Source organism: Anguilla anguilla, chromosome 11, assembly GCF_013347855.1.
Source record: "Anguilla anguilla isolate fAngAng1 chromosome 11, fAngAng1.pri, whole genome shotgun sequence".
NCBI lineage: Eukaryota > Metazoa > Chordata > Actinopteri > Anguilliformes > Anguillidae > Anguilla > Anguilla anguilla.
Window position 1 is genome coordinate 20014438 of NC_049211.1, and position 21122 is coordinate 20035559.

Below are 21122 nucleotides of genomic sequence, written 5' to 3' on the forward strand. Positions count from 1 at the left end.
AGGAAAGGACAGGAGGACAAAGGAATTGAGGAAATGTGTATTAAGCTAATTTAACATGCTTGTTTAGTCAAGTGTCAGTTTTAAGCCAGATCAATTACAGCCATGGCAGATGGGAAGAGGTGGATACAGAAGTCGATCATCTACAGGTCATGTGTTCCAAAAAAATACTTCAGCAAGGGACATTCCAACTTGTTAAATGCTGCTTGAAGGAGCTAAGAGCGAGGTTCTAGGAGGCTCCCAAAGGACACCTGAGCAAGGAAACACAAGTTCACCCTTTGAAGAAGTATTCAATAACTTCTCAACCACGAGAAAGAGAGATATAAAGGCAGAACCACAGATTAGATTGCCCCCTACTGGCATTACAACAGCTTTTAGATTTGGACATTTATACTTTGGTTAAAGGTAAACTATGCAGGATTTCTTGACCTGTTTGCAATCAAAGAAGTGTCCTGCTTCATTTTCAACCCCACCCACTCACGCCAAGTAATTACCCCGCCTAACGTAGCTAGCTGGATAGCTAGAGGTAACATTAGTACTGTGAAATGAAAAATCAATAGCTTTTCAGCTGTGAGAAGGGGAGCTATAAGACCAGTACCAGAGATTAGAATACTACATATTACAGTTTTTAGATTTCAAAATCTTGCTTCTGTTTAATTTAGGTCCATTTTTATTATGAACAAGGCCCCATCCTGTCCATACTAGCATTAAGATTAAGAAATTTTATCTCTATTTAATTTTGGTAAATGTTTATAGAAAAAAAATCATGTGAATTTTACTCCAAATAAAAATTGACCAAAATTAAACGAAGGGAAATTTTCATAATCGGAGAGCTGTAGTAAGGGCAGTTAAGGGCATTCTATTCTGTGATCTTGATTTTAGTGAGAGGGTCGTATTTGTGCCCGCTGGTGGCTATGCTAAATAGCGTGCTTACTGGCGTCCTTTACGTTGTTCGTCGTACCTCTAGGGCACCACCAGATGGAGTCCTTAAAACACCAAGTGGAATAAATGTATGGCAGAAGCGGGATTTCAGTTCTTGTTCCCCAGCGTGCGGCCATACAGTACTGAGATCAAATTACATATCCTGCCAACCAACTGCACGAAGGAGGGGTCCGGGAGAGGACTGACTGACTCACGTACTCAGGGCAGGGGTGGAGATTCACCACTCCAAACCGTGTATCGCTCGCATTCAACAAGGGGGGAAGCTATTATCTAGCAATTTCAAAACAAGTTTGCTCGTACAATGTGAGGAAAATGACCGAAGCAAGGTAAGAATAAATCATCAACGGAAATAAAAGTATACTTTTGAGATTGATCCGTGAAAGTTTGTTGCATGGGCGACAACTTAGTTAAACCAGCATTTTAGCAAACCCTCCCGCTCGGTAAAGGAGCACAGTCACCAGTGCTCAATTGGTCAGATTTGTTGCTGGATACTGTAATTCTTAGCCAGGTATGAACAATATTAACCAATAGTTGCAAGTTTGGTCTATAATGCACTAGTTAGCTGGCTTGTCGCAGCGTCTCCCTGCCAGTTCGTAGATGGTTCAATTTGTGATGTCTAAGTGTTTTAAATGTAAATGTATTGTCAGTTTCCAATGCAAAGCACAACCCATTTTATTAAACAAGTGAAGCGTTGTGAAACATCCATCTAGCCATACTACATTGTTACAAGTTTCTCGATTAATGAAATAATTGTTTTTATTTGCACATTGGGTAGCCAGTCGTTAGCAAGTTTCGGATTACAACGTATAAAAACCAAAATAAGCATGGACCTACTTAAATAAAGTACCCCATCCGAGATGTAGCCTAAGGTTTATTTATTGTTTAAGTAGCCTACTGAAGTTTGTTAAACAGTGCGATAAACATTATTTTAGACGTCATTCTGTTCTTTTTATTTGCTGTCTGCTTCTGTGCCTTCTAGAGACTAGCTAGTTATCTCGATACAAATTTCAGTACGCATGATCTGTTTATCTGTTACAAGAGACAAGATTGTCCAATAACCTTTGTTCTGTTTCGGGATTGCAGTGTAGTTCAGGGAATGCGCGTTTCAGACATGGCTATGCCTTCCGGCAACTTGTAAATTCAAACATCAATTCTGTGCGTTTTGCCTGGATTAATGGGGTATTCACTGAAACGTGTCTCGTCTTGACCGGTATGTTTTTTGAACAGATGCTGTGCGGCAGAGTCAGGTTTAGCACAATTCAGAGCTGTCTTGTTGCTAAAAGAGCATTCCCCGCCTTCCATGTGTCAATATTTTGTGACTGAATACACTGGAAAATGGTATTATTGACCATTTTGCTGGCACTGTCATTGACTCGGCACTCAATGTTATTGGAAATTCTGTTATGTTTTCATTTACTTTTACTTTCTGTGTTAATTAACCCCATCTCTGTCTGTTCTTCATAAATGTACAATATGCGTCGCTCATTATCAGGCCTGTTGCCATTGGAAGTGTTGTGACTGCTATGGGATGAAGTAGCGCAAGATATTACAACATTATATTGTGGCTTGGAAAGGTCTAACTTGATTCATTCGGCTGTGGTTAGTTTTAACTACTGTTTTACTATTTTGAGTCAAAGGGTTGTTTCCTCTGGAATTCCTCTTTCCACTCTGGTAAAGATGTGTAGGCTGCTTTCCTTTCTCCCAATTTTCTTTATGAGACCACAGCTTGTTCATTAATGACAGAAAAGTTTTCTGTTTAAACCAACAGTGGAATTACGTGGTGTGATCTATTTCCACTTAGTATTTTATATAGATGTAATCCTACTGCAAGTTGAAGCCTTCGTGTAATGGGTTAGATAGATTCCTTGCCTTTCATAGAAGGCATTGCTAAATTTAGACATCAGAGAGCCAAAAATGTTATTTGTGTGTGTGTGTGTGTGTTAATGAATAGCCATCTGTTACACTCTTCATTGGCACTGATGGGTATAGAAATTGTGTTTGTAGCTTCCTGTCTGACTTTAATGCCATCCCAGTCCACCTGCACTCCTTTCATCCATTAATTAAGGGTGCATCTCTCAGAAGTTGTGTAGCAAAAAGTTGCGTTCCATCTGCATGATCACATGGACAGAAATTGAGCCGCACGTGCCGGGGGGAGGTGGAGTGTTCAAACCCAGTCCTGCACGTGGGACAACTGGGAAATCAGAGGAAGACATGGTGTGGACAGGTGTGTGTCCTGGCCCCTCCACAACATCTGCTCCTCTCTGAGTGGCCCGGACACTCCTCTGTGGTATTAGATTTTGCTTACATATCACTTGCCTCCTGCTGCTGTGGGTCAGAGGAAGACGGAGGGGTCACTCCATAGCTACGTCACTCAAGGGTGGGGGGTGGGAGGTATCTGACAGAGTATCTGACACCTCACTGTGGTGTGGAAGGAGTGTGCGCAGTGTGCAGTGACATGGTGTCCTTGTTTGTGTTTGTATGTGTGGATATGTATGAGCTGTCATCATAAAGCACAAAATGATGCTGCACGCTTCTCTTTTTTATCACTGGTGCATTTTTGTTTCACTCCAGGTGGGATGGGCGTTGGGCATTATGGGTAATTTCCTCTGCCTGGGATTAGTTCGTGCTGACTGTAGGCTTGCATTGAAAAGCACTATTGTTGGATGGTGGGCTGCAGAACAAATCAGTGTATGAGATGCCTATTGTGGAGGTGGTAGAGATCACCATTGTGAAAGCTGTATAAAGCACTGAGAGTCTGAGCTTTGTGCCTTAGATGCCCTTTAAGTGGCCTGGTCAATGCTGATTGGTTGAACACCTTAACAACAGACCTGTACTTTGTGAGAATAAGAGAACTTTACTGCTTTTAAGAGCAAAAGAAAGGACAGTGCGCTTGTGTGTGTGGTGTGATCTCTTATCTAAAGGCCAGTTTACAGTTGGGTGATGTATGATCGGCCGATGAATATGGCTACATTGTCTCCGAACTTACATTATCGCCCAACTTTGACGTTGAACTCTGTTGCTCATGAAATGTTTAAACTCGTAGTCCATAAGAATGCATTGCCGAAGAGTTATTAATGGCATCTTTGTAGTCTGCCCTGTCGGCAGCATACAGACACAGAAACATTGTAATTGTGTTTATCAAACTCTAAACAAACGTGTGCGCTTCCATTTTATTTATTTTAAGGTTAGGCGAGCTGATGATTTTACACTTCGCTAAAGATTATTCCAGGAGATGGGTGCGACCATTAATTGTGATAGTCGCCGGTGGCAACGATAACATCTCGCCAAACTGTAAAATGGCCATAAGTGTGTGTGTGTGTGTGTGTGTGTGTGCGCGCATGTACATAATTTTCAGGAAACATGGTTCAGGAGAGTCACTTGGAGGCTGGTGTGGTGAACAGGGATGGGGGGTGTTGGGGTATATATGGGTATGCTTAAAATTAATTTCAGCAGGGAAAGAGACACTAATCTCATACTGAGCAGCTGTGTGTATGTCTCAGCACTGCTTTGCCAATGAATTAATGATCATGTACCATTCATCACTTGATGGCAATGTTCCAGTGTTAGCTAATCTTAAATGTGACCCATTTAATCAAATTTTCTTCAGCTTTGAACAGAATTCAATAAATAAAAAAGTATAAGTGGCATCAAAAGTCAGGCCACTGTGTAAATTTGTGTAAATGCAACGCATGTTTACATTTGTTGCTGAACTTTGAGGACAGAGAACCTCTCATCTGGATTTAATAGGGAGGCCTGTATATATGAAAAAGTGTTTTTCACCCTGTTTGCATCCCTGTGACTCAGTCGGTGTCTGTCTGCAGTCATCTGAAAACAATTCTCATTAAAAATTGGTTCCATTCTGAGGTGGTCTTTAAGATGTAGCTGTTAAACAGTCTGTAAAGGCTCCCTCATTAGGCTCATTAGACATGGCTTAAGTTGTGTATGGGTTCCTTAACCTTTCTATAGTTTAATGGGGCATGGTTATGCTGATTTTTGGTGAGGGCTGTGCCCCCCTCTGTAATAAAAAATGGAATACAGACAAGACAGGCCATTAGCTCCAGGTGTGTCATTGCCTTATAACCTTATCATAACAACATAACCATTCTCTGTTTTGCTGACATTAAAAACCAGGCTAGTTGCTGTGTTTCAGGCAGAAGTTCCCAAAATATAAAGGGAGTGGTGGCCATGGACGGGATTGGCTGAGGATGAATTCATATGAATACAAAAGCACGCCATCCCTCTGTTTTATTGCCGCCCTTGACGGCATCCTGGCAAAACGTTACACGCACAGACCAGCACAATGGGACCTGACGTGACTTATCTTCTTTATGGGGACCTGCTTTTTCCGTGACACACAGGAGGTCTGTGAGCGCGCTCACATTAGAGTGATTACTATCAGGAGTCCCCGGGTTCTCATTAGCTCCGCGTTCATCTCCTGTGCGTTCTGCTCCACGGGGTCTGAATTTGGCCGGGATGGCCAGAGGGGGATAGCGGAGGCAGTGAACGGCGGAGTCTCGTAAACCCAGGAGCTGTCGGCGCCCCGGGCCCCTTCCTGCCTCTCTGATCCCCCCTCCCCAACCCACTGCACGCACCCTTTTAAGTCTTCTCTAATTAAACGGTGCTTTTAATGAATGCCACTTGGACTCCGGTGAAAGTAACCACTGTGGTCCCTCCTGGCTGAGCCGCACAATGCGCTTAATTTGTGGCGTCTGAGGCCTTTCAGCACCCGGCAGTAAATCTTTGCTGGGATGGAGGTGAGCATAGAGAGCCAGAGATGTGACCAAGAGGGGGGGAGGAGAAGGGGGGTGGGTCAAAATGTGGGAGGTACATTTTGGTAACTGATTGCGAAGAGCCCAGCTCTTCCAAAAGGCGAAGGTACGTAGTAGATGATTGTGGAAAAGTAATCTCGGTTCGGTTTGGAATTTCAAAATCCCCCAAAATGAGTTCTTGGCTTTTCCACTGAGGAGAACTATTCTCTTTCTTTGGCCCCGCTGGCCCAGTCAAACATGCCCCCAGCCCTCTCTCTGTCCCCTGGGCTCCCCTGCCTGTCAGGCTGATAGATCTGCTTTTTGTGTTTTGTTTGCTCTCCTACTCCTGGGTCTGTTTGCTCTGGGATGGCGTGTCAGATGTTCAGGAATGAGAGTGGGCAGAATGTGTGTCAGGGTGTAGGGGGATGGATTAGGGCAGGGTGCGGGGCGACAGGGCCTCCCAACGCTAACTCTGGGTTTTGTGCCTCTCAGAAAAGTGAAGGTTTTGCCCCTTTGTCTTCCACTGTGCCATTATGGTGGGGCAGCTTTGGGGTGCCCTGTGATGGGATGGAAGGACACCTGAGGCCAGACCCCTGACAGAGGGGCAGAGAAGAGGTGTTCCCATCTCACACAGAATGCCAGCACACGGCTCACCGGATGTCACAAGGCTTAGTGTAATTGCTGTTTCCATGGCAACAGACAATAAGTGCATGATGGATTGGCAGAGCTGGGTGGGGGTGGAGGGGGTGGTGTTGGGGGTGAATTGTGATGCGTCGCGACCTGCCGTTTGCTGGGTAAAAGGCTCCTTTTGTCTGGTGAACAGAGTGATCACTCACAGAGAGGTGAGAAGCCAGGGCTCCTGGGACAGGCGCTCTCAGAGCCGCAGAAAGGTTGGGCAGTCAGTGCTTCCGCACGCATCCGCATGAATCGGCCTGCCTGTTCCTGGATACGGGATGGGCTCTGCACGTTCACTACGCCCCGTGTTATTTCAACTGGCTCCATTTAAAGAGCTTTCACCTGAGCTTCAACATGGGACGCCATTTCAAACTCCTGTTGAAAGGCTCTTCACATCCAAGGGTGGGTGAAGAAAGCTGTTGCTTTTGGAGAAAGGGCCCACTTCTTAGCAGTCCGTCTCCGAAGAGACGCAGCCGCAACGCTGTGCTCTGAGCCTCTGAGCTTGGCGTGTGCGTGGACTCGCCTGTGTTCTGATGGATTGGCCCAGCTTGTCCACGCCCCAGCGCAATACAGCTCGGTCGACACCTGGGTTCGAAGCAGGTCAAAGAGCCTGCGTTAAACTGTCACACTGACTCTACAGACATTAGGTTGTTTTAGTGGGTGATGTAGGTCACTGATTCGCAAACATTTTTCTTTTGTCACTCACCTACAGTTTTTTTTTCTTGCACTCTGTCAGATACCAAGTGCTTCCAAATACTGATTGTTTATATTTAAAGTGATTGAGCTACTGTTCCATAGCTAGTATATATGAAATTATACAATAATGCATAGTTTTGAAATTTGCTCTGGGTGTATGGTTGTATAATCTACGTAGTAAAACAGTCTGGATGGTCTTTGGAAGTTACTTTTTCTACTTGCTTTCCCAGTTTCACTGTTTGGAACCCAATTTGTTGTATGAGGCGTGGTTCCGATTTATTCTAGTCACAGGCCAAATATGTTTATAATTGGCAATAAAAGAAGGATCCCTCTTATTGTCCATTACAGCGAGTTGCAGTACATTCATTGTGATGTCTGGAACAGAGGGAAGCTAGGAATTTGTTGAACGCTGGGGCAGGGTTTGTGTATGTTGGACCGTCCAGAATGGTGACATTCGGCTGATCCAGGATCAGCGGCCAGCTCCTCTTCCTCGCCGCACCCACGTTAAGAATGCTCTCAGGATCCTTCCTGTGTGGTTTGCGCCTGACCCCTGACCTCTCTCTCACCTCATTACATGGTCTGTGTTCTGGCTTGTAGTGTAGTTCTCCGTGTCTCCACAGAGAGAGGAAGCAGCTGAGGGGTGTCACATATGGGCCCAAAGATTAAGAGGAACTTTTATGTTGACCTTGAATTTTGCCAAAGGACTATTACACATGCGCACACGCACGCACACGCACACACACACACACAAGCACACAAACACGACACAGAAATTCACTCTTTTCTGCTGATTTGTAGTGGAGTTTGTTTACATAGAGGGTTTCACCAGACTCTCAGGTGCCTTTCGTTTCAGGTGGTGAAGGGTTAAACACTTAAAGTGAAAAAAGCCCTGTGTCTCTTCTTTGCTCTGTCAGTTTTTTAAAGGTATGTCCTGTGTGGCCGTGGCTTTGCGGAGTGGCCGTTGGGCTCGGTATTTTGGAGCGGAAACGGGACTCGGCCGGCGCACAGTAACGGTCGGCCTGAGCGATCCTCTTCCTTCCTGCCTCTCTCTTCCCATGCGCCGCGGCCTCCGCTGGGCGAAGCTCTGACGTGTCCGCGCCGCGTGTCCGCTCGCCACCGCCGCCGCCGCTGGGGGGCCCACCGCGGTGTCCTGTTTCTCAGGCCCGGCTCCAAAAAAGGTGTTTGCCGTTTGGCACCACCCAGCCCTCCGGACAAACGTGGTGACCGGTCAGTCCCCGTGAGAGCTGGAACTTTCCATGCTGTTGGGATTGGAGGGGACTGCCCAGAAAACAATGGCTGTTATACAGTAACCCTGGCTGGGTCTCTGAAGAGGTTAACTCAACCTGCTTTAAATAGCAAGCTTGGAGTGGTGGATAGGGGATCGGACCGGGGTCAGGCTGTTTGGGAGGCGCAGCTGTTCAGGTTACCCCGCACCCTAACCCCTTACCCCAGCACGGTCTCCACTCAATAAACCCCTACAATAGCCTTTGAGCTTCTTGCAGCCCTGACTGGAAACACAATCAGGATGGCAATTAACGCTGAATCAGGGCTGGCTGTTGACAGTGAGGCCCTTTGTCTGGTGTAATTAGGGCAGTAGTGCCCAACGCAGGAACCACAGTGAGTGTTACTGTAATCATCCCGGGCTCATGCTGATCTGCCACAGTGATAGAAGGCCATTCAGGAACTCCATGTAAAGTAGGCCTGTAGAATCAAACACACAGGCTGTGATATTGCGGCTCTGGCTGAGGGATGGTGTGATTGGTCAAATTTCAAATCAGTGACTTTCTGACTCACTTCTGTCTTTGAATATGAGAAATTACAGGAGCTCTATCAATGCTATAGAGATAATAGGGTACCTAATTACTTATTTCAAATTATGTTTTTGTTTATTTTATCTCATTCCAGTAAATAAGCTTAATCTTAATTAGCTGACATTGTTCTATTTTGATGAGTCATTTTTAATTTCTTTCATTTTCTTCCTGGCTTAGTTGACATAATTGTGGAAATTGCAGGGTAATTTACATCCTGACAGCTTTTGTAAATGAGATTGACGGTCTAATGGAGGAACTGCTCTGATCTGACAACATCTGCGTGTGTGTGTGTGTGTGTGTGTGTGCATGCGTACGTGCGTCCGTCCGTGGATGAGTGTAGAGCAGAATCGTTCCATCTGTCTATGCTTTTCATGTGATTGAAAAACTTTAAACCACTGGCTGAACTCCTGCAGCCATTTTGCGATAATGAGTGGCTATAAACTGTATGTTTTGTGCAGTTTCCAGGCTTCCCGGCATTGTCCAGGCTCCAGGGTTAGTGAGCAGGGAGCACATTATGAAGTCCAGGGTATGATTTTCATTGTTGGGTTGTACTATTGACCTTCAGTGTGACCTGGGTGTGAGTGTAAAGCAATGCTGGCGATGGCAGCGTTTAGCTCTGTCAGCCTGGGAACGTGTGCAGCGGTGAGAGAGAGAGAGAGAGACTGGCAGTGATTGAGCTCTGTCTCGTTTGGGAGGGCGAGCCCTCGGGCGAGTGAGGGAGACGGCTGCTTTATGGGCCCAGACGCGCAGATGAAAGGCCCCCGGATGAGCGACTCTGAGCTCACTGCCGGCTCCACCGCTCCTCGGGGTGCGCGAGGGGGTGGGGGGGGGGGGTTACCCCTCTCAGCTCCACCCCCCCTCCCCCCCTCCCCAAACCACTGAGTCACACTCAAACAGAGGAGAGACACTGGTGCCCTCTGAGGGAGTACGCTTTGATACACGCTCTCACAAGATTAGTCACGTTACATTTCCCCTGTTTTTCGCCTCTATCTGCCAGCTTTAGGCTCATCCTACCACTGCCATTTACCCGCATTCAGCTCTTCCCTGTGGCTCACAGCCTGCTGACCTCTGCTTTTCACACCAGCTACTGTGCGCTGGAATAGGTGGCACAAGCACGTGGCACTGCCCTGAATGGCCAAAGTTAAGCTCTCCCTCTCCGGGCAATGCTATTGGCAAATGCGCATGACCCACTGACCCACAGGTCTCAGTCAGCACTGACACTGTTTGGTTCAGTCCAGGCTGTAGGATAATGACTCACCTGCATCTGTTATTTGAGAGCCCCCATAGCCATTACTTTTCTTTCGGTATCTATATCTTGACATTTATTTATACCATGCAACCACAAACACTTGTGCATAAATGATGAGTAAATTCCAGTGTGTGTAATGGCATTTCTCCGGAGATGAATACGGCTTGTATAGTCTATGGCACGGCCTATCGTGTGCGGAGTCCCAGTGTTGTATTCTGTGGCTGGGAATGTGGGGAAGGCAATCTGGGGGGTGGTGGTCAGTACCGCTTTAAAGAGTGGAGAGATCCGCGGTGGTATTCTCGAGCGTGAGGAGCAGATGAGCCAGACCCGTCCCGCCAGGCTCTGTGGCGGTAGGATTCCTGGCACCAGCCTCCCTCGGGCTCCTGGCGGCCTGCCAGCGGCCGGGCCCGGCTCTGCGCTGGATCTGTTAACAGAAGTCACACTTGATAATTTGTGACCGTTTATCCTTTCGCGGAATAAGCCCAGCATTTGTTCACGCTGTTAAAATTTCTCTTTATTTGCGCAAACGGACATGGACAGCTGCTTCTCCACCACCACCCCGCCCCCACCCCCCCATCGCACACCACCCCAGAGACATAGGAAAGACTAGCAGTCACAACCTGCGTGAGGACAGAAACTGGCAGCTTTGTGTGTGTGTGTGTGTGTGTGTGCGCGTGTGTGTGTGTTTGTATGTGTGTCTGTGTGTGTGTGTGTGTCTGTGTATGTGTGTGGGGCCTGCAACAGAGGAAAAAGCATGTTCTCTCTCTCTCTCTCTCTCTCTCTCTCTCGCACACACACACACACATTGTGAAAACAATCAGAGAAGAAAAGCCTCATTATGGGACCATGGCCTATACAGGGCAAGTGGGCTGTAGTCAAGGCTGCCAAGGCATTTGTCTCTTACGTTTCACTAAATAAATACACCCCACTGTGTGGAACCAGTGCAGATGGCACCATGCTCTTATTTGCCCTCCCAGTGTTGGCAGAGTGAAACGAGAGAGAGGGAGAGATCAACAAATGGAAGAGAGAGTTGGGGGAAAAAAGAGAAAACAAGGACAGGTGCAGAAGTTTTTTTTTTTTGCTTTATGAAGAAATAATCTGACATTTAAAACGCATATTTCTCCACCTCCTGCATTCTTTCTCATGTTACTCCCTCTCACTCGCTCTCTGCTGTGCTGTGAATTCTTCCGGCTAGTCGCTTTTTTCCCGTCCGCCTGCCATTTTTCCGAGTAGATTCCTGACCTTCTGCATGTAGCTTACCTCACACATTTGATTAGGAATATCATGCGAGGGAAACCAGAGTGAACAAGCAGCGAATCGTTCCGTCTGCGATACCGCTTAGTGTCTGAGAGCGCTTTTTTGAGTGCTGCTGAGCAAGGGGGGGGTGGTAGCGGTGGGAGGAGATCCTGTTCCAGCTCTCTCCCCGCTGCGTTTTTTCCTCTCGACGTTCCAAGGGTTCTAAAACCTCCCGAGTGAACGGCGGCCCCGGGAGCGATCGGAACAACGCTGGTTTTACGAGGCGGTCGCAGTTCTGATTACTGGAAAGTGGAGCGCGTTGTTTTCTGTTGCGTTCGGTCTCGTACGCACGTGCTAGAGGAGCACTAAATGCAAAGCAGATTGTTGTCTAGACGCTGACATTCGCTGATTACAGACCGCTGTCAGTCCTGAGATGGAGTGATCTCAGTGAGATTGTTAGGACTCTCCACAGCCCTGTGGCTGGGACAAGAAGGCCTGCTAAGGGTCACCACTCATGGGCCTCAATCCACCAGCCCTCCCAGCCTCGAGTGAGCAGTCCAATGACCCCCTTCTGCTGAACTCCTGTCCCATGGATGTTAATGCTCAGTCTATGCTTTTTGAAACGTTTTGAACTGTTTTTTAATCTGACACTTGGATCTGACACAGAAATCCAAACAGTCAGCATGAACCTGAACCTATGTCTTTCTCTGAACCCTGTGTGCGTAAACGGAATATTTCTCAGCCTCCATGATAAATGTCTTGTTAGAGAGCGATGAGTCAGAGGGTAAATTCTGGAATCAAGCATGGCTTAGAAACACAAGTCTGCTGCACTTTGTTTCTTTCTTTGAGCATGACAAAAGGTTCTGGCAGATTTAATAGGGTTCTGTGGGACTTCTGACTGGCCTTGAAGTCAGTCTCAGTCTAGGTCAGCCTGTCAACAGACATGTTGGGAAAACTTTTCCCTTTTTGCATCCAAAGTTTGTAACACAAAAGCTTATTTTTGTGAAATTCTAACCTGAAAGGGAAAAGCCCGCGGTGGGATTGAGGCGGAAAGGTTTCTTGGTGATGGGGACTGGCAAGCTGTTCAAAACCATGCTCTGTTCTTTTAGTCATGTCACATGGTGACCTATTTCTGCATCCCAGAAGCCCTCACTGTACCCTAAAAACAACCTTTTCATCATTTATTAACCAAAGGTATTATTGTGTGTTAATGAGGTGCGCAGAGTGTGCATCGCCCCTGGTAGAGAACATGCTGACTTCTGCAGAATAAACACTCCTCTGTAGAGAAGCAGGACCCTCTCTGCATCTCTTGCCAAGCCCACTCACTCACACACTTATACATTCTTGCACATGCACACTCATTTTAAGTGCCCCTTTAACCTGTGAAAATAGTGTAGTGTCTTCAAAATTCAGAACAGATGCATGTTGCTAACTGCAAAGGTGCACTCCCGCGCGTGTGCACTCACACACACGTGCACGCTGTAATGGAGCAAACACTCCGTCCCTGCTAGGACACTCTTTTTTTTTTTTGAGCGATCGGGTTTTAACTGTGTATCTGCTGATGGTAGCAGTTGCTTGGCGTGAGTACGCCACTTTCATAAATGTAGTGCACACAATTTATGTTTGCCGGTTTGTCAACTCACACATTTGCTACTGTACATTTGTTCGCCACCATAATGTACTGCAAATAACTTAAACACACAAATCTGGTTTCAAACTGGAATGCCGTAATTCGAATGTCAGGATTCTGTGCAATTTTATTGGAAGCGCTGGACAAGAAGGAATTGGCTATTTTCGACGGGGGGAGACAATAAATTTTATTCGTAATAGTTTCTCATACCCAATTAGATAAGTGATTATTAGATATAAAGCAGCAACTGGTAATATATGTGTAAAAATATAGTGTCATTCCTTCTGAGATAATTGAATATTGTATGGAAATGGTGTGGTCCAGATAATGTACAGTGTCTATAAGCAGGTAATTTGCTCTCAGCACTAGTGGCTGGCAATAGGTGGGTGTAATTGAGTGAGTATAATTGATGTGCTGATTCTTCTGTCATATATATATGTTTGTATAATAGTTGGGGACACTTTTGTAAATAAAAAACCCCTCTAGTACCAGTGTACTGCATAGGGCCAGCGAGGCCTGTGTCCCACAAACTATAGGTGAAAATAACTGGAAACAGTGACCGGTTGTTTTTTGGTTTCATTGTAATTTGTTTTGGTGGTGGGCGTGGAGGATGTTTTGGAGCTTATTTATTTATTTTTGAAAAAGCATTTTGCCTGAAAAAGGAACCTCTATGGAGAACGGACTTTGTGTCTTCAGGCAGGAAACGGCTGGCAGTAAATAGCAGGGCTGATCTGGCCCACGGGCGCTGCAGTCGGTCGAACGCCCGTCTCGAAATAAACGCCAAACGCCTGTTTTTAAACGCTGCGCTCATGGCCAGCCGAGGTTAGGGACCATGCCCTTTCTCCAAATAGACTGTTTATCACCCAGCCTATAGCCAGGTTTACAAGTCAAGGGAGAAAGGGCGGGCAGGAACAGACCTTGGGTCTGCATGAGATATACAAAGTGCCCAAACATACCAATAAGTGTGGAAGCCATTACTGTGGGCTCCCTGAAGAGAAGCACTTAGTCCAGTAGAGAGCCTGTTGTAGGGTCAGGCACTTATTAGTTGTACTGTGTGCAACTTCCACCAACGGAAGGAAGATAGACGGTTATCATTAGAGTTTTGTGTATTGGGTTTGTTCCAGAATGTATGTGAGCGTGTGCACGTCTGAGACATGTATGTCAGGTACCGGGGGGGAGGGTGGGAGAGAAGGGGAGATCAGGAAGTGTTTCTGTTGAAACAATCACTATGACCTGCTTCTCAAGTAGTTGTACAGATGTTTAGAGATATTGTTTTTCAGTGTGACTCAGAGATTGTTTATAAATCACTTTGAGTAATTAATGAAAGAAAAGAGCTGTTTCATGAATTGAAAAATATTGTCGCTTGTCTTGTTTTTTTGTGTTAAAGTGCAGTGTCTGCTTTTTAGCTTAAAAGCGTTCAAACATATTTTTATTCTTTTGATTGGGGCAAAATGGGGTTGTGATAAAGAAGTTAGAAGATTGCAAAGTTTCCAAAGTTTTTGACATAAAATGAAGTGAACATCAGTAATCCTTCGTACAGCTATGATAAAAGTGCCATGTTCCCTCGCCTATCAAATTGCGTTACTCACATGATACATAGAAAATAATACCTTATACTGATCTATTTATCTCATTATGTTGTGCTTGGGAATGTTGCAGAAATTGGGGCTTAATTCCAAATTCCAGGACAACCACCCACCTCTATCCTTCCAAAGAAAAATTCCCTCTTTCAGAATTTCAGACAATAGCATGGATCATTAATGTTGTTGTTTTTCATCACTAGGAAACGTCCGGCTATTTTAAGCACACATTTGCCCTTGTTATTTTTAGAGAGGTGTAAGTTCCCGAAGAAAACACAGCTCGGTCAGAGGCCCTTGAAGACACCGGGGGAGAGTGAGAGCTTTCCCGGAAAACTGGCTACCCTTGGCTTGGCTCAAGGTGCCACATTTATTCTCTTTTGTCTCCCGATCTTATTTGTTTATATTTAGGCATCCTGGTCCAAAAACAGCTCATCCACCAGGGGAGAAATACCTTGGGCCGGGTAGGGGGTGAAGCTGATGGCCACGCTCTGGGACTGTTTGACCGTGGACCTCCGGTCCGTTTTGGCGTTTTTCGGGGGTTTTTCTCGACCGGCCACTCGAAGCCCACGAGTGAGGTGTCTTTTTCAGCTTACCCAGTCTGTTCCACCATGGGCCCTGCATTCCACACCTGTAAAGGAGTACCCTGGCCCAGGAGCGTTCAATTACGGGCCCAGGTTCTGTTATTAATGGGGGGATGGCAGAAGAAAGGGAGAAGGAAGGGTGGAGAGTGCACTCCTGCAAACAAGGGATTTGGAAATGAGATAGACAGAGAAAGGGGAAGCTGGACATGCAGGAAAGAAGAGTGGGGGTGTCCCCCTGAGGATGGCCCGGCAGATAAAATTAATTGTAGGTTTTGGGCCGGGGGGGGGGGGGGCATTATAGGCCTATTATAACATACATTTTATTTCTGTTCATTAGCATAGCACTTGAATATATCTGTGTGTGTGTGTGTGTGTGTGGGCATGTGAGAGGTTTTCTGTTTGGTAATGCATGCATGGCTGTGATCCTCTGTCTTCCATTAAATGGTGTTGATTGGCATGAGTGTTTGAAGAGTCATAGACCTGACAGGCTCAGGCTTGGAGGATGAATTGCTGCCATGGCACTGCATGCTGGGCTTGGTGCTCAGGTTCAGTCAGACTCACAGAGTAGGGGAAGGGGCCAGTGCCACTGTCCTCATTTCATCCCATTTCACTTCTTATGCGTAATAAGCAGCAGGCGTCTCAGTTTTACATCTGGTTTCTGAGTTAAGCTTGTTTGGATCAGTTTCCCTTTTGTGTTTTTATTTTTTCAGTTTTTCATCATTATTTTGAGTTTTTATTTTTTCCCCTATTTTCACAAACCACAGGGTGCCACTCATTAAGAGTTCCTCCTTTGCCCTACCTGACCCCCCCCCCCCCCCCCCCCGCCCCACAGACACATATACATATACACACACACACACACACTAAGCTGTGCACTCCCTTGCCAGGGACCCAGTTTTTACAGCCCCTCGCAGCTGGACATGACCTGGGGGGCCACGGCCTCCAGCAGCCCCTCAGGTCTCCAGCAGCACCTCCGGTCTCCAGCCCCCATCAGGCACTGACAGGGGTTTCCTCTTCAGTCTCACCGTTTGTCTACCTGCCTTTCCAGTCAGAAACAAAAGCTTTCAGAGCTGAGTCAGGGAGACACTCACACCCGTGTCTGTTATTCACTTCTCCCGTTTCCATGAAATAACAAACAAGCACCGTACATTTTTAAGTTAAAGCCTTTTCTTGGTGACTAATGGGGGGGGGGGGGGGGGGGGGGGGGGGGGGGGCGACTGCATAGCCCCGCCCCCATATTTGTCTGTCATGTACTCCAGGCCATAAACTGAGAAACAGGAATGCTTCCCCACAGAGTGCGTGCAGTGGCAAGGTGTAGCCAGAGCACTTGGAGGACAGCAGGAAGCATTCCTCAGACCTCACGCAGGTTGTTCTTTGTCGTTGGTGTCTGTGTTGTCACCATCGCCGCTGACCCGTGACTTCTGTCGCCTTCCTCTTGCCACCATGAGGCTGAATGGTGAGGTGAGAGACGGGCTGGTGATGAGATCCGGACTCCCGGAGCTGTGTGTCAGCAGGACCGTCCCGTCTCCGGTGGCGTTCCCAGCTGCTGTGAGGCGGTATTGATCTCTGCAGCATTACGGCCCTTTCAGGGAGCCTCTTGGGGAACTGGCCCAGGTGGCATTTTGAAAGGAGTGTTAACTGCCGTGTGATTTTGCTGAAATCCGATCGGGGATGTTTCCATATTCCCGCCCCCCACCGATAGATCATAGCCTTTAAATTTCTTTCTTAGCCGTATTTGTGCAGAAGTGCATACACCAAGTTGAAAAAAATGCTTTTTGGATTCAAAAGTTCTTCCTGTAAGCCTGTGGGTTGTATGTTAGTGGAGTTCAATTTCACACTCTTTCTTCTTAAAATCAAAATAAATTGAAAATAAATTATCTCTCTGATAGATTATTATGCATTTTATGCTCTTATCATCTTAGAAATTCAAGTCCAGATAAGTCTGTACTTCAATTTGTTTTAGATTTTAAAGCAGAAATCATTAGTAATATACTGTATATGGATCAGCAAAAAAACAACAGCACACTCTCAATTTGCAAACCTGTGAGTTGTTGGAGGGGTGTAGAGAATCAGCTGGAGCTTGTGTGAAGCGATGCCTTTCTCCTCCTGAGGGGCTCCTCACTATATTTAATCAAACTCCATTTTGCTCAGCGGTCTTCAGGGCTGAACTTTGCCCTGCGTGCTATGATAGAGCAAGTGAGAGTGCACGTGTGTGAGCTGGCATGTGCACGTGCACGTTTGTGTATTTTATCAAAGCCCTTCCTGGCCTTCCTTTCACTGTAATACAGCTCAATGAACGTGACTTTAACAAAGAAGAATTGGAAAAGGGGCATTACTGGGGCTGAAACACTATTCTCCCTTGGGCCTCTGAAGCCACAGTGACAGAGAAGATATGCATCGCTTAAATTATTTGTCTCTCCAGTATCCATCACATCCATTTTGTGTCTGCTCTTCAGTCGGTACACAGTCCCCGTGGCCGACTGTGAAGGTCAACATGGGGTTTTGCAACTCTAGGTTCTTTCTTGTGGTCAGTCAGTTGTCCGGAAAAGAAATGCGATTGGCTCAAAGAGCACCCCCACACCGTTCGGTTGTCTCAAAGAAAGAGGTCTCTGTGGCTTCATCCAGCAGCCAGATTGTTTTTCACCAGGTAAGCAGAAAGGCACCGCAGATTGCGTTAATTGCACAAAAGGCGTTAGCTGGTTCGCCTGGGGGGGCCAGATGGCCGAGACACGCCGGTCAAGGTACAGAGCGTGAATTACTGCGGAGGCCAGGCGTAAGGGGAGCCGAGCTTTCCGTGTTTATCTTCCCGGCTAAGTGAAGGCAACAGGTGGGGCCTGTCACCGGGGCAATGTCCCCCTCTTGGCCAGGCCCTAGCAACAGCTGAGCGAGGCCGTCCGAGGGTGTCGCCGGCAGCACACTGAGTCAGGGGTGCCCTGGAGCTCCCAGGCACTGTCACACGCTCAGGGCAGGAATGGTGTGAAAACTGAGAACCGTGTGTGTGGTTGGGGGGGGGGGGGGGGTACACATGTTCAAGCTGTTCTTTCATTTAAGGTAGATATATAGCATAGCATGTTGTAATTAGCATTAAAGAGCAGTTATCTGGAATATGTAGCGGGTGATACGAGGCAGAAAATATTCTCTCTTAAGACTGTGGGTTTGGCTGCAATGAGCAATGCATTTCTTTGCAAATGTACTGTTTATTTTCAAATGGCGAACATAAGCCGAGGAATGTAATTGAGCTATTTGAGGAAAATAATGTATGGAATTGCAGTTGCCAGCTCTGGAAAGAAAGTGTCTTGGAGATCTGGACATTCTGCAGACACATTTAATACCTAAAGAATAAAAGGAAAATAAAACATTGACATTGCACTGAGTTACTCATTCCTGTTTTTGTCATGATAATTACACAAAGGACCTAAGACTTAATTGCACTTCCGATTTAAGCCACATCCAATCTCGTCACTCTCACTTACAGCTGTTTTTTGCTGATCCACAGTATTTCAGCAGTGTTAAATGCATATCTCATTGCAATACACTTGAATTAACATTAACATCGAAGTGTATCTGTTCTTATTTTATCATTGCAAACCTGATTAGCATCATACACAATGTATATTTGTAAACACTTCATATTTTTATTATATATTCAAATCTTATTTAACCTAATAATAAGCTACATTTGCAAAATAGTTTTGCAGTCTGGTGAGTAGGTCTCTTCCTGATGATTGTTTTTCAGAAGGGTTTCATGGTACAGGGTCACATTAACTCGGGCAGCGATGTGGAAGATATGGGAATTCCAAGATGATTGACAGGCCGAAAGGCAGACTGTAGAACACAAGGTGCATTGCAGACAGGAGGCCTTTTCATAAGGACTGTGCAGAGGGGAATGCCTGGTGTGGCACCTCAGGAAGCCAGTGGATGGGAGGAAGGGAGGGGGTGAAAGGCGGTGCCCGGGAGGCCAGGCTCCTGCCGCTCGGTGGCTATTTTCTGATGCTCCAGTGCACATTGGGTGTGAGCCCGGGAGCAAGCAGGCATGTGGTCACATGCGGGCGGAGGGCAGCTCATTAAATCTTGTCTTTGCGGGCAGCCTGGTCCGGGTGTCCAAACATACTGCAGGAGGCATGTTGCCATGCTGGAGCTGCTCCCAAGGACATGCCATTCAGCTTGTGTTCAGGGCCTCTTTTTTTCTTTTAGTGCATAATGCATATAGGGCCTCTCCCAAGGGCAGTGTTTAGAGTATGTTTAGGGCATTACTCTTTGCCCTAAAAGAGTGAGAGTATTTTTGTATTTTACATTTACTTCTTTCTGAAGGTCAAAATTGTAATAGTGAGTTTAGACCTCTCTAAATGGTCATCGTATTTGGCCAGAGAATGTTTAAACTTCCACCTCTCAAGGCCATGATTTTAAGATAGCCCCTTGATCTCAAGGGAAAGAGTTCAGTGACTTTGGCCCCTAACATGTCCTGTTTGGCCTGTAGCCCCAGGGATGTCTAAGGTAGTCTGTTGGTTGTAGTGGAAGGCTCACCTGTGTTAGGGAACCAAGGCTTTTCAGAGCACACTGGAAGATAACAGTGGCAGGTGCATTACAGACTGACAGCATACCTCCTGCTAGCCTTTGGATACCTTTGGGGAGACTTTCGGCCCAATCCAAAAGATTTTGAAAATAATTTGACTTCAATGCTTGTCCTCTTTAGAAATGGGCTTCAAATTTAGATATGCTGATATATGTTGATGTGTTCATAGGCCCAGGGACTCTCTACCTCAGACCCATTCATTTAGACGATGTCATCCTGGGGCAAGAAATGGCAGATCAGGTTCAAAAATAAAAAAATGAAAAGGATCAACATGTTAACATATAACGTCCCTTTTTGGAAATAAAGCATAAATATGTGTGTATGTTTACAAAAAACACATTCAATGTTCCATCTGATCTTTACACAAATTAAGGAAAAATAAAGTACCACTTTTAATAATTTGGTCTTTTCTAATTATTCCCAAATAGTCAAAAATAACTGTCAGAATGCTCCCAACCTTAATATTTTTTAATTTAGTGCTGGGGAACCTTCATGTTTGCATCTCCTTTGCTTGTTCTGCTAAGATCTGCTCTATTAGATTTTTGCATAATCCGTATTTATATATCTATAATCAGATTGCCATTTTTTTTTTAATTGACTGCATTTATATAGCGCTTTTATCCAAAGCGCTTTACAATTGATGCCTCTCATTAGCCAGAGCAGTTCGGGGTTAGGTGTCTTGCTCAAGGACACTTCGACATGCCCAGGGCGGGGTTTGAACCGGCAACCCTCCGACTGCCAGACAATCGGTCTTACCTCCTGAGCTATGTCGCCCCACCCCATTTCTGTTGCATTCTGATAAAACATGTTATATAGATCTCAGAGATGGGATCTGACATGGAATAACATGCCATATGTGTCTCAGAAATTGGGCGACAGCAGACAAAAACCGTATGTGAAAGCCATGTGACCATAGGGCTCAGGAGACATAAGACACTAAGCAGCCCAGGACACAGTGCTTCTGAAGGCAGACAAAATTTCCCACAAAAACCACACTGTTCCAAGCTGAGGAGGGGCCACTTGAGCAGTTGTTTATGTGTCTCTGTTTGTCTGCTTTTTTTCCTGTTCTGTTTCACCACAAGCTGCTCCGTTTCTCAGGGAAAGTGTTTCCTTGAGAGCTCTCCCTCAGACAGAGCTGCCCCAGAGATGGCTCGTGTGATTTCTGCCTCTGTCTCTAACTCAGAAGACATTCTCTCTCATAGGATTAATTCACAAAAATGTGGCTTTAGTTTTGATTTTGGCCACTCAGCATTACGGAAGTAGCATGGCACTCCTAATTGATATATTGGTCACTGGACCAACAAGGGTTACTTAAAGGCATTATAAAAGCAGGATTTATTTATTTATTGAACATAACTAGTTACCAGGTGATTTAGTTTTCCTAATGTTGGACAAAAAAAGGCA

The 21122-nt window shown here is 46.0% G+C and overlaps 1 protein-coding gene across 2 annotated transcripts in view; it reads left to right on the forward strand.

The window, feature by feature from the left end:
- Positions 1–1070: 1070 nt before the first annotated feature.
- The window catches only part of si:ch211-218g4.2 (rho GTPase-activating protein 39), a 61728-nt gene continuing 41676 nt past the window's right edge, over positions 1071–21122 (forward strand). Inside the window, exon 1 of one of the 2 annotated variants that reach the window (XM_035382316.1) lies at positions 1071–1265. In XM_035382316.1, coding sequence (XP_035238207.1) covers positions 1252–1265 — 14 coding nt within the window. In that variant the 5' untranslated portion in view covers positions 1071–1251. The remainder of the gene's footprint in view (positions 1266–21122) is intronic. The other variant, XM_035382317.1, reaches the window with a different exon arrangement.